Source organism: Trachypithecus francoisi, unplaced genomic scaffold, assembly GCF_009764315.1.
Source record: "Trachypithecus francoisi isolate TF-2019V2 unplaced genomic scaffold, Tfra_2.0 Lachesis_group9, whole genome shotgun sequence".
Lineage (NCBI taxonomy): Eukaryota > Metazoa > Chordata > Mammalia > Primates > Cercopithecidae > Trachypithecus > Trachypithecus francoisi.
Genome location: NW_022681474.1, coordinates 26,557,277 through 26,571,218, shown reverse-complemented (window position 1 = coordinate 26,571,218; position 13,942 = coordinate 26,557,277). Strand labels below are relative to the sequence as shown.

The 13,942-nt window shown below is 44.7% G+C and overlaps 1 protein-coding gene across 13 annotated transcripts in view; it reads right to left on the bottom strand.

The window, feature by feature from the left end:
• Positions 1-13,364, bottom strand: part of KIAA1217 (KIAA1217 ortholog) — a 345,498-nt gene extending 332,134 nt beyond the window's left edge. For 5 of the 13 annotated variants that reach the window (XM_033209923.1, XM_033209925.1, XM_033209933.1 and 2 more), the window contains exons 1-2: positions 12,711-13,193; positions 2,164-2,447 (exon numbers count right to left, since the gene is read on the bottom strand). In XM_033209923.1, the coding sequence (XP_033065814.1) occupies positions 2,164-2,447; positions 12,711-12,780 (354 nt within the window). In that variant the 5' untranslated portion in view covers positions 12,781-13,193. Of the gene's footprint in view, positions 1-2,163; positions 2,448-12,710 lie in introns of all 13 variants that reach the window. The other 8 variants (XM_033209919.1, XM_033209920.1, XM_033209921.1 and 5 more) reach the window with 5 other exon arrangements.
• Positions 13,365-13,942: the final 578 nt, after the last annotated feature.

Below are 13,942 nucleotides of genomic sequence, written 5' to 3'. Positions count from 1 at the left end.
GACCCCCTTCCCGTTAACAAGAGAATAAAAATGTGTACATAGATTCATGCATTAAAATCTCTTCCCTTTTGGAAGGTCAGCTTGGAGTACAAAAGAGGCAGAAAGACAGAATGTGACTTGTTCATCCCACATTATCTAGAGAAGGGACAGCTGGCCAGCCATGGCAGAACTGGCAATGTATATAACAGCAGATCAGAGCTTGAGAACACCAAAACATATTCATTACTCCTTTCAACCTTAATTACAACTAGGCTCCCCTTGTAATTGTTTTAATCAAAGCCACCATTATTGTAGCAATAGCAATAATTAGGACACCGCAAATAAGAAGAGTAACAATAATCATTATTTTTGACATGGAAAGATATACCATTTTTGACGGGCCAATTTCTATATTTCTCAGCAAAACTGATACTTTCTTTTTAGAGACAGGATCTGATTTTTGGGCTTCAGTGATCTTCCCACCTCAGCCTCCTGAGAAGCAGGGACTACAGGTGTGTGCCACCACACCCGGCTAATTTTTTAAAAATTTTTTGTTGAGATGGAGTCTCGTTGTGTTACCCAGGCTGGTCTCAAACTCCTGGCCTCAAGTGATTCCCTCGCCTTGGCCCCCCAGAGTGCTGGGATTATAGGCATGAGCCACGTGCCCAGTCCCTTTTTTAAATTATCAAAGAATTACAGCAGGATTCTTCTTCTTTTCTCTTTGTCTGGGTTTACTGACTGTTGGAAGTGTGAAGTAAAAGCAAACATGAAGTCCATAAAACATGTTTCACATTTTTAGCCACTCAGATAATGATTCCCTAGAAGAGAAGGTTGAATTTAAGTAAGAATATGAGATTGAGAATAAAGCATAGATTTCAATTATTTGGGCTGATGCCAATCCCCATTTCCATGGATAATCAAAGGCTGAGTGAGTTAGACATAATTTTTGCACCTAACTGGGAAGACGGCAGAGTTAAAACACTGAGCTTGTCTCCCTCATGTGGAAATCAGTATCATCCTGCCCTTCTTCCCACCCCCACCCATCACACTTATGGTTAAGTGCTTTCTGCTTCCTTCCCTACGTTCTCCATACTCAAAGGTCAATCTGATAACACACCAGTGAGGTCGGTAGAGGAGGCCTCATATCTCCTGTGGCCCCAAACCTGCTCTATCTGCTAAAAGTCATTGAATTGCACACAGCCAAGAAACAAAAACATCCCTAGCCACAGTTGGGTAATGTCTATGTGGCTGTCAAAATAACCAGAGGAAACAGGTAGGTGAAGACAGAAAGCTAGCACGAAGCAAGGCATGCAGAAGGAGCACATCTGTGATTCAAAAGAAAAAAAAAATGCTAGGCACAGTGGTTCATGCCTGTAATTCTAGTACTTTGGGAGGCAGAGGCAGGAGGATCACCTGAGGCCAGGACTTCAAGACCAGCCTGGTCAATAGAGCAAGACCCCGTCTCCACTACCAAAAATAAAAAACTAGCCCGGGCATGGTGCTGCATGTCTGTAGTCCCAGCTAGTCAGGAGGCTGAGGTGAGAGGATCTTGAGTGCAGGAATTCTAGGCTGCAATGAGCTACGATCACACTACTGCACTCCAGCCTGAGCAATAGGGTAAGAACCCATCCAAAAAAAAAAAAAAAGAAGAGCAGAAACAAAATCCTCATGTCAGTTTTTTAAGGAAAAGGAGTTACCACAAGTCTATATCTGTAAGATCTATTTTACCCTGAAAAAAATTTATGTATTTGTGTATTCATTCATTCACTACTTCATTCATTCACAGTGCTAAGCACGCCGTGCTTTCAGGGTACACAGAGTTGGTACCATGCTTTCCTCAGTGAGGTAATACCCCTTCATTACCTGCACTTAGATGCGTTTAGATGTGTTTGTGGTTGAACATGGGAACGCTCTTTTGGGGAACTGCATACTCTCTAGGCCCTTCCTCTCTGGCCTGGCCTCCTGTTCTCTTGCTATATTGGCAAAGAAGACTGAGCTTGCAGGCAGAAGTTTTCTACACCACCTGGCTTCCTCCTCCCAAGTCCCCAAAGAGATCCGGAACAAGTAAATAGTATGCACAGTCCACTAAGCTATCCTTTACCTTTCACAGTGAAGGTAAGATTACTTTTGTTGATGTTCATTAAAGAGCGAGCTACCCAAGGAGAAATGAGAGCATATTCATACCTGGTCTCTCAGCCTCTCTTGGTGACCCATGATTGCAGAGGCGTGGTGGGGATACTTCTGCTTCAGATGTTCTAGGAATGCTTCTCTCTTCCGATCCATCTCAGATGTTTGCATTCCCAGTATTTCCTTGGAACTTCGGGGCCCCCCTAAGGTGTGTCTCCTTGGGATATTGCGGGAAGACTTGGAAATTGAACCACGACTGTTTCCATTAGAAAGGCGTTCCTTGGTTCTGCGGCATTCTGCATCTTCTAGTGATGTTACATGCAGATTGCCTTTCCCTTGTTCTGAAAGACAAAAAAATTCAGTTCACAATGAATGATTTCCCACTAGAAGTCTCATTTGCAGAACACCAAGAGAGTTTGCAGCAGTTGTTGATGTATGAATGTTAACTTCGCAAATCTTTTTTCTTTTTGTTTCTTTTTCTGCTTTGCAGCAGTCAGGGGAAAAAAAAATCCACAATCAAAGAAATACGAAAAGTCATACTTTAGAAATAAAGATATTCACTGGGCATGGTGGCTCCTGCCTGTAACCCCAGTCCTTTGGGAGGCTAAGGCAGGAGAATCAATTGAGCCCAAGAGTTCAAGACCAGCCTGGTTCACATGGTGGACCCCTATCTCTACAAAAAATTAAAATTAGCCAGGAGTAGTGGTGCACGCCTGTAGGTTCCAGCTTATCGGGAGGCTGAGGCAAGACAATTGCTTGAGTCCAAGAGGTTGAGGCTGCAGTGAGCTATGATCGTGCCACGGCATTCCAGCCTGAGTAGGTGACAGTTGTGAGACCCTGTCTCAAAACATAAAAACAAGAAAACCCACAAGAACACTTGGTTACGTTATTCGTGTGCAGGCAGTTGGGTTATTCCTTATCCTTGTCTGTAATTATAGAAAGAGTTAACTCTGTCTGGGCGCAGTGGCTCACGCCTGTAATCCCAGCACTTTGGGAGGCTGAGGCGGGCGGATCACAAGGTCAGGAGATCGAGACCATCCTGGCTAACACAGTGAAACCCCGTCTCTACTAAAAATATAAACAAACAACAACAACAAAAAATAGCCGGGCATGGTGGCAGGTGCCTATAGTCCCAGCTACTCGGGAGGCTAAGGCAGGAGAATGGCGTGAACCCAGGAGGCGGAGCTTGCAGTGAGCCGAGATCGCACCACTGCACTCCAGCCTGGGCGACAGAGCGAGACTCCATCTCGAAATAAATAAATAAAGAAAATAAAGAAAGAATTAACTCCAGTGATTCTGATTATTTCTGTATTTTAAATAACAGTTTCATTCTGGTAACAGGATTGTTATATAAGCTCAATCAGATTTCTGAAACATTTGCTTCATTACCAAGAAAAAAACTAGCTATCACCCTGTACTTAAGTAATTATTGACACATGTGAACCATTTGACAATTTTATTTTCTCTTATTGGCATAAACCAAGCAAGCCTAAGAATATCATCAGAAGTAACAATCGAGGGGTTATAAAGTAAAGGCTTAGACAAAAGAAAAGGAAGAGCAATGGTATGTCCCGATAGCCTGGACCTAAGACATCCTGCCTTCTGAGCTGGCTTTGAAGGGACAAGTTGGTTTCTGTTAAGAAGAGATCAACTAAGCCATGCGATGTCAACGCTGAGAGTGGGGAGCAGGTAAAGGGAATCTCCATTCATCCTCGATGGTTGGGAGATGGGGTGTCAGGTTTGAATATTCCAGTTAGCTGAGAAAAGAGAGTTACATTTTTAAAAAAACAATTAGGGAGAAAAAGTAAAACATTCAGAAGCACTTCAGGAGTTAGACAGGCTCTCTTCATGAAGTCAGACTCTTCACGAAGAACAGTTCTTATCATAAAGTATTGCTGATACAGGCAGAATAATGTTTCCCTGTCCATTGAATCCCCTGGAAAAAGTACTAGGCTGGATCTCAGGAATCTTGGCTTTAATCTGACATTTAGAACAAATGATGTGACCTCTCTCAGTCTCATTCTCTTCATAAATAAAATAAAGATGATTGAACATTAGATATGCAAAGAGCCTTCTACCTCTAAATCTTTTAAAACTATTCTAATTTTTTTTTTAAATAAGTTTCCAATAGAAGCATATTTGCCAATTATTTATCTTTACAAGTTAAGTGCAGAAAAATACAGATTCAATATTTGGGAGTTCTGCTCAGTTGAATGCCAGATAAACAGAAAACCAATCCTTCACGCTAGTTTTGCAAAGCAACAGGTGTTGAGAGTTTAGGCATAAATCAGTTTCCAGAAAGCAATGCCACCAACACTCTTTCCCTTGTCTTTGCCTGGAAAGATCTGTGTATAGAACTCTAGGTATAGATGCCCTTTGGTTGGGCAGGGAAAATATTTTAATCTCAGGCTGGTTTTCCTGTTCCAGTCTTCTAACCCTTGATGTGTGTTCTGGGAATAATTCTTCTTGTTTACCCTTCAATTCTCATTACATTGCTAATTATAGCATCTCCATCAGACACTGATGGGGAACGGGAGGAAAAGCACAGCCAAGTTAGTCAATTCTTCTACTTTTCATTAGTTTCAGCAGTAAGTTTACAAGGAGAAGAAGATGGAACTATTGGGTTAAAAGATAGGGCTAAACTGTCATTTCATTTACTTAGGTTACCCTTCTAACACTTAGACTCACATCATGGCTACCTTTTAAATGATCTCTTCCTTAATAATATAAAAATAACAGGATCTGTTGAACAAAGCTAGATGCAGGAAATGCTCTCTCTCAGGTTGATAAATACCTGTGCAATCTGAAGAGGTATAGCTTTATCTTTTGAGTGTTGTGCATGTGTTTCATATCAGCCAAAATTGTTGTATACTTGATATCACACTCTTGCCTTTGTTTTGTTTTGTTTTGGTTTGGTTTTGAGACAGGGTCTTGCTCTGTCAGGCTGGAATGCAGTAGCATGATCATGGCTCACTGCAGCCTTGACCTCCTGGGTGCAAGCAATCCTCTTGCCTCAGCCTGCTGACTAGCTGGGACCACAGATGTGTGCCACCACACCTGGCTATTTTTTTATTTTTATGTATTTTATTTTACTTTTTACCTTTTTTTTTTTTTGTTTTTGACACAGAGTCTCACTCCATCACTAAGGCTGGAGTGCAGTGGTGCGATCTCAGCTCACTGCAACCTCTACCTACCGAGTTCGAGCGATTCTTGTGCCTCAGCCTCCCGAGTGGCTGGGATTACAGCCGTGCGCAACCATGCCCGGCTAATTTTTGTATTTTTAATAGAAACGGGGTTTCACCATGTTGGGCCAGGCTGGTCTCGAACCCCTGACCTCAAGTGATCCACCTGCCTCAGCTTCCCAAAGTGCCAGGATTACAAGCATGAGCCATCACACCTAGCAACACTATTGACTTTTATGTGGAGTTTGAAGATTAGTTTTGACATTATTAAGAAAATATATTTTAAGTTATCCAGGACAGCTAGATGAATTAACAGGATTGAGCCTCTGGAAGGGTGATTTCTTATGCAAGTATAACACACATCTGTCCACATGCACATATACAGCCAGCCATACAGATAAACATCCATGCATGTCCAATGGCAACAACAGGGCAGAAAGTCGCATCCTGCCTTACTATGCCACACAGGCTCATATGATCTATTCTGTTTCATCCAAAGAGCATCAGAAGAAGTCTAGACAGCCAGGACAATAAACCCTCTTTCTTTTTTGAAATGAGTTGGGAAGGGAGCTAGAAGGGGAGAGTTTTGGGGGTCAGAGCCAATCTTCTGTCCACATTAATCTTTGAGCAGCCCTGATTTACTGGACTAGACTCATCAAACTTCTGTTTTTTCCTAGCACTTTTCACCTCATGTTGCTTTTCTGTTTTTTCTTTCTTGTGGATTTTTCTAAAATATCTCCAGTTGCTTAACAAGGATTGATGTGATTTGGAGGAAAGGTACAAACAGCATCAACCATTAGCAAGGCTGGAAGGGTCAATGCAGCCACTTGGCAAACATCAGATTGCCTTCGGAGCTCACTTCTTCCTTTAGTCTCAATTTCCTGCCTTGTGCCTTCCACCCAATGCCCAATGCTCTAGCATCCTGTCCGCCTCCCCTCCTACCTCGAGGCACCTGCTCTACCATCACCAGCACTCACAGCCACCTAACACCACTTTCCACACAAAGCCACTTTACCCACATCCGTCATCTGAGCCTTTTCCTCAACAAGGCTAAGCTCTTGGAAGAGTCAAGTCCCACACCTGAGGGAGAAGCAACAACTCTGCCATTCCAGCCATTTAAGGAGAATGTGGTCTTTTCAGCAGAGAAAAACTAAGAACGATTACAAACAAGAGAGGGAGCAGGCAGAGGACATTCGTCACAATTCCATAGCCATGTTGTCAGAGATCTGAGCCTGGCCAACTCCTCATTATCCACATGAATAGAGAAAAGCTCAAGTGTGGATTATCCAAGCCATCAAAACAGAAATACAATTCGATTTCTTGTTTGGAATGCGCTTTGGTGTTAACATTTAACTATGGGTGTGTCTAGCTGTTTGCTATTCTGGGAATCCTTGTCGAACAAAATAATGAAGCTGTAGCATGAAGGCAAGGCTTGAGCTTGCTGAAAGGCAGTCCTGTTTTCCTTTCCTGCCCCTCCCAGCCTTGCAGAGCCCAGGGCAACTCCTCCTGGGAGCTCACTTCAAGCAGGGCAAAGAGCAACATATGAGCTTAAAGCCGAGCAAAATCCCTGGAACATTCCCTGGAGAAGTGAGGACAAGGCAGACAAACACTAGACGGACACTTCAGGAATCCAAGGGGCTCCCAGACTAGGATTTGGCATTCTGGAAAGAAAGCATGGAAAGTAGGGGCTGAGGTAGACACCAAACACGCAGAGGCTCTTGGAAGATGGGGCATCCTCAAGGAGAAAGCCTCAATGCAAGTCCCACAGGCAGGCAACTGCAGGAGCTGCCAAGGCCAGCTTCTTCGCCACAACTCAGTTTACTCTGGCTGGGTCAGCTGACCTGCAGCAAGGGATTTGGGGCCTTGCATCACTCAGGCATTCCACACCCGCTCCAGAGCCAGCAACAGTGCTGACGGCTTCCCTGAGATCCTCTTCCTGGGTCAAGATTAGGTAGGCCACAGACTCTGAGGGAAGGCATCCTCCCTTCTTTCTGGTGGCTTCTGGTTAGCTGTCTCCTTCTCAAGTGTGCTGAGAAGCTCTCTTGTCACAGGGAGCATCATGGGGAGTTGCTGTTTGGTCTGGAGACAGCCCTATGTGTTCAACCAGAATGCTCTTCTGCTGCACACACAGGTAGACCGCATTTTCCAGTCACCTCCATCTCACTAGGGCCTTGAATTAATTCCAGTCAATGCATTGTGGGCAGAAGCCATGTGGGCCACCTTCGGTCAGGGCCCCTGGACCTCCTGAATAACTTTCCATGTTCTCTCTCTCTTTACTCTTTGGCCAGTCAAATACAAAGGATCCATAGAGCAGAACCCCCCAAGGCCGTGGGGGATGGCAGAGTGACAAGGCAGGAGGAGCCTCAGCAGCCACCCAGGAAATCCACCTGGCCACAGAAATCACACTGTGCTGTGTGTGAGTGAGCAATTAACCTTCATCATCCAAAGCCACCAAGATTAGAGGGTGGTTACAACAATTAGCCTATCTGATTAATACACATAATTGGTTAGCAGGCCGCAGGATCCTACAGCCTCCCTCAGTTTTCAAGCTCCCTTGTGTTTTTGTTTGTTTGTTTTTAGAAACAGGGTCTTGCTCTGTCACCCAGGCTGGAATGCAGTCATGCAATCATGGCTCAATGCAGCCTCGAACTCCTGGGCTCAAGTGATCCTCCTGCCTCAGAATCTGGAGTGACGGGGACTACAGGTGCATACCATCATGCATGGCTACTTAAAAAAATTTTTTTTTGTAGAGATGGAGTCTCACTATGTTGCCCAGGCTGGTCTGGGACTCCTGGCCACAAGTGATCCTCCTGCCTCAGCATCCCAAAGTGATGGGGTTAGCTGCCTTGTTACTATCATAAGATATACACAAAGCAGCACAGAAATTACAGCTGAAACCGGGTCATTATACTCCTCTACAGCACCTTAAAATTTTGTCAATGATGAAGAGGATTTCTGGTATAGATCTTAGACAAAGTAGACACAGGACCTTCTCCTCCCAGAACAGCATTCTGTGTCAAGCACTGATTGATTCATTCATTCATTCATACAAATATTTATTGACTGCCTGCTCCTACACCAAAAGGAGTTAGGAGATAGAGTGTGAAGTAGATCAAGTCAGACTTAATTCCCTCATAGAGGAGTCCACATTTGAAATAGAGAGGCCAACCACAAACAAATCATATAGATTCTAAATGTCACCTAACGATAAATGCTTTGAAGAATGAAATGGGATAAGGGTACAGAGACCGAGGGGGCTGTTTTAGAGGAGGTTTCTGCATATCTGATTCCCCAGGCTTGCACTCGATGGGAGGCTGCCAATCAGAGTGTGGGGAAGGCAAGCAGGTGGGCTGATAGCACTTCACCTGCATAGAGGTTTCAAGACCTTAGGGACCAGAGCAAAAGCACACACGTCAGGACTGCTGTGGACAGAGTCATCCCAAGGAATGCCTATCCCCCAGGGTCACACTGAAGAGCCCATGGCCTTCAAAGGGAGTATGACAGAGTTAGAGTCAGGTTCCACCAGTAATTGTTGAGCGCCTACTCTGCAAAGCACACTACGCGCTACACTTCCCCATTGTTATTTACCTGGTAGCCGAGTTATTCAGCAGTGGAAGCTTCATCGATTCGAGCTCTTCTTAGGGTGATCATATATACCCCAGTTTGCCAAAACAGCCCTGGGTTACAACTGTTGTCCCAGTAAAATTATTTGTAGTGTTCCCTTTCACTCTCAAAAGGATCTCATTTGGACAATAAGTTACATGATCACCCCAGGGATCCTTATCTATAGCAGGATAATAAACTCAAAGTCCCGAAGTGGTATAATTAGCCTTTCATTCAACAAATGTTTACTGAGTGCCTTCTGAGGTGCCTGGTGCTCTGTTAGGTTGCCCGGTGCTCTGTTAGGTGCTGGAAATGCAAAGGTGAATAAATAAGACATGGTCTCTGCTGTGGAATATCACATTGTCATTGGGTAAAACAGATACACAGGCAGACACAAGAGAGAGTGCAATGATAGAAATGGACGTCATGGGTGATGTCAGCGTCAGAGATATTGCTCTCCCTCACAGCACTTGTGCTCACCAGGAGAACTAAAAATGAAGCCATGCTCCTCTACAGCATCCTATTCACCCAGAACTGAACAGGATTTAAAAAACGAACTTGGATTTTTATTCTCTTTTGCCATTTTTTCCAGCCCTTCCTTCCAATCTCCCTGACCTCTAGATGCTGGAGTGCCTCAGGAGGCATCCCTTTGGGCTTTTTCTTCTGCACACAGATCCGATCCTACGGGATCTCTCATTTCTCAGTCTTCCTTCAGCTCTAGTCATTAATATCCAAATTGCAATCAACATCTCCACTTGGATCCCTGATAAACTTCTCAATCCTATCTATCAAAAGATTTTCTGCTCTTCAGACCCTCAAACCATAAACACCCTCTCATCTATTCTTCGTAAATGCTCCCCCACTTAGGCAAACGGCAACTCCATTCTCTCAGCTGCTTACACCAAAATTTTGGAAGTTGTCTCTGACTCCTCTTTTTCTCTTACATCCCACGTTGAATCCTTTAGCAATTGCTTTTGTCTTGTTTGTCTTTTCTTTTCTTTTCTCCTCTCCTCTACTCCCCTCTCTTCTTTTCTGTTCTTTCCCCTTCCTTCTCCTTCTCTCTCTCTTTCTCTCTCTCTTTCTTTCAGAGTCCTATACTGTTACCCAGGCTGGAGTGCAGTGGTGCAATCATGGCTAACTGCAGTTCCAACCTCCTGGCTCAAGTGATCCTCCTGCCTCAGCCTCCCAAGTAGCTGGGACTACAGGCATGTGCCACTATGCTTAGCTAATTTATTTTCCAGAGATGGGGGTCTCACTGTGCTGCCCAGACTAGAGGAGATGCTTTGGGCATTACCTTCAATACACACCTAGAATCTGCTTGCTTATTGCCACCTTCTAATCACCACCTGGTCCAAGCTAGCCCTGGTTCTTGCCTCCTTGACTACAGAAGCTTCCTAAAGGCCTCCCTGTCCTTCCCCCAACCCTACTTGTGTTGTGCTCAATACAGCACCCAGTATTACCCCCATTTAAAAAGACAAATCCCTTTGTAACTTACCTAGGCAACATAGCAAGACTCCTTCTCTAAAATAAAATAAAATAAGATAAAATAAAATAAGATAAGATAAAATAAAATAAACCACGCATGGTGGCATGTCCCGGTAGTCCCAGCTATTTGGAGGCTAAGGCCAGAGGATTGCTTGAGCCCAAGAGTTCAAGGCTGCAGTGAGCTATGGTCATACCACTGCACTCCAGTCTGGGTGACAAATGAGACCCTATCTCTCTAAAAAAAGAGCAGTCCCACCTGCCAGGAGATTCCCACCTCTTTCAAAATCAAAGCTCTAGTCCTTATGATGGTTTCATGGGCCCTAGGTGATTTGGCCTGGGATTACCTTTCAACCTGTTTACCTCCCATCCTTCTCCCATGTTCTTGTGTTCTTGTTGTTCTCTGAATACATTAGATTCCTGCTATTGCCTCTCTCATCTTTGCTCAAATATCACTTCAGTGAAGCTCCTTCTAATAATCCTATTTACAGTTTCACTCCCTGTTCCTTTTCCTGTTTTATTTTTCTCCACAACCTTATTTCCATCAAATAGGGTTGCCAGATAAAATACAGGACTGCTCAGTTAAATGTGCACTTCACATAAATAATGGATTAGTATTTTTACCATAAGTATATCCCAAATATGACACAGGATATACTTATACTAAAAAAAAAAATTCACTGTTTACCTGAAATTCAAATTTACTTGTATTTTTATTTGCTAAATTCAGCAACTCTGCCATCTAACATGCTATATATTTTATTTATTTGTTCATTGTCTGTCTCCACCAGCTCCCCACCCCCGAAACTTGGTCCTTACACTGTAAGTTCAATGAAGGCAAGTATTTTTAGTCTGCTTTGTTCACCACTGGATGTCTGGCAGCTAAAACAGTGACGTCTACATAACAGATGCTCAATATTCACTGAATGAATGAATGAGTGAGCAAAGGAGCACGCTCTCTCAGCCTGACCATCCTAGCCTCTGAAGCCTCTGAATTGCCGTGATTGTTGGAACGTCATTTCTTAAATGGATCCCTTTCTAACAGCCCCTCTAGAATCTGGGTCATTTCTTTCAGGACAGGCCCAGAAGCTGAATTCCTGAAGTAAGATCCTGTCCCAGAAAATGGAGGGGTTGCGGGGCTCAGCGGGACAAGGTAGCCTTATCTTCCACTGGATGCCACTAACCCCGGTGGCCTCAAGGAGAGTGCTGTGCTTTGGCAGTATGAACGCAGACATCTCGACAGATGACTGTTCAGACTCAGGGATTCTCCAGCCATTACAAAACTTCAAGTTTTCTACATTTCACTGGGGGATTTCTATCTCTTGTCATTGTAAGTTCTCCTGTCTGGCTTAGCTTTGCATTTTCAGTGAGGATGAGTCATGTGCTACTTCCCTTTTACATTTTCATAAAACACACACCTTTTCCCCTGTGCATAATCCCTCCTCCCACGCACAGCCCTGCACTCCCGCACTTCTTTTTATTGTGTACTGGCCCCTGCATGAACCTGAGGGAGGGTGGGTCAGGCGGTCCAGGGCTGTGCGGTTTATGAACATGCTGCCTATAGGATTCCATAGAATCAGTTCTTGGCATCTCAGGCGTCAGATGCCAGAGATCAGGGACCTCCTCTGGCTACCCAATCCCGCTGCAAAATTTCTTTGGAACAACATAAGCTTCTGGAAATTCCCTACGGAAAGACAAGTCTATTATAAACACAATTAAAGGGAAACTGCCTGGAGAAAACTTACCAAAATTGTCCAACAACTCCCAAGTTTTGAATTAAAACATAAAAGAAGATCCAGAGTTCTATCTATCACCCAGATGCTCAAGCCCTCCCCTGCTGCTCAGATCTGTAAAATAAAACATGCCTGGTTTCTGTGATTTAACTCTAAAATACTGCACAAACTTTGCAGCCAGCATGCATCTGCCACATGGAACCCCCCAACCAATGAATGGAAGCTGCCGTCCTGGAGACAGTTTCACAAAAACAGCTCCTTTCTCCCATGGCTGGAGCCCCGGGAGGAAATGATTAGGAGCTGCTTAGTGATTTATTTGTCATTGCTTAGAGATACAGCGCATGCTGATGGCTCACTGTGCTACAAATGTGACATCACCCCACCACCTCTTTTGCTGCTTAAGAAAATCGTGCCAGAGATAAAGTCAAGCCTAATAAATCACCGTTCTCTATTCTCTACCCAGTTTGGAAAACGTACCATCTCAAGAATTTTCCTTTTTTTTTTTTTTCTTTGCCAGGTCCCAGGGCTGCAGTTTATAAAAAGCAGCAAGCGGCAAGGGGCACGCGTCCCTGTAACTCCATCTTTGAATGGGTCTGTTACTTACCCTGCATCTGTCTTCTGTCTGCTGAGTAAGGAAGGCACGGCTCACATTTCTGGCTTTCATTTTCTTCCATTGTCTCTGCCTGCCGCAAAAGCTCCTTGCTCTCTGGAAACTTCAGAGCGCAGTTCTAAAAGCTCCCAGAAAGCGCCTGGGAGGGGGCCCGGGGCTGGGGAGGAGGGGACGGTGCGAAACCCCACCCCAAACTATTTTCCACTCCGGTGCAAAGTCTCCCTCGCCCGAGAAAACTGCATTCCAGCGCCGGGCCTCTTGGATCTCCCCTACCCCTGGCCCTCCGTCCCTAGAGTCTGTCCTTCCGTCCGTCCGTCCGTCCGTCCGCAGGCGCGCTCCCCGGGGACTGGGGGCTGGGCTCTGCCAGGGCAGGGCGATGCCGGGGGTTGGGCGCGAGGGGGGAGGCCCCAACAGGTGACGGCCTCTCCTACCCACAGCTTGGCCTGCCTGGTTCCACCGCTGCAAACCACCGAGGCTTTGCAGCCGAGGAAGGAAAACATTTCACACATGATTAAGGCCGGGAGCCTTCGCTGGGAGCCAGTGCCCTCATCTCTTCAATCTCAGAGGGAGAGTGAGCCTCCCAAATCGGGTGATCCACATATTAAGAAACAGCAACCTGTCGAACCTCCCAAATTTCAGTGAAGTCCCTTAAAAAAAAATCCCAAACAATTTGAAAGAAAGGGTCTATGCTGAGTGCTGCAAGTAAGCACTTTCCTGCACTAACTTTTTAGGTCCCGATTAACATCTATGAAGAGGTCTAGCGTCATTTGCACACAGTCGATTTCAATCACTCAATCTGGACTTTTTAAAAAAAAGTTCTACTTACTTGCCTCACTTTCTCAGACTCCTCCCTTCCCCAACGCACTTAGAAACACCCACACTCACACACACACTCAGCCCTTGATCACAAATCTGAAAGGTAAACTAGTAAAGTCAACCTTCTGAAGCTCTCCCAGTTAACAACTTCCAAACATCTGAAAGACAGTGAAAATGCATTTCTTTGGACGGGCAGAGTTACAGCCAACATACTTCTTCTCTTTTTAAACCACCTACAAATATTTATTTTGTTCTTTACCCAGTCCTTGAAAAACTGGCAGAGTTCCCAGAGAGTGAAAATAGGGGGCATGATGTCGGGAGGGAAAAAAAAAAAGGATGGCCAAATAATCTAGGCAACATTAGCTCTGCGACCTCAGATATCTCAGAGTAGCAGTAGCTGGGAGGAAGAG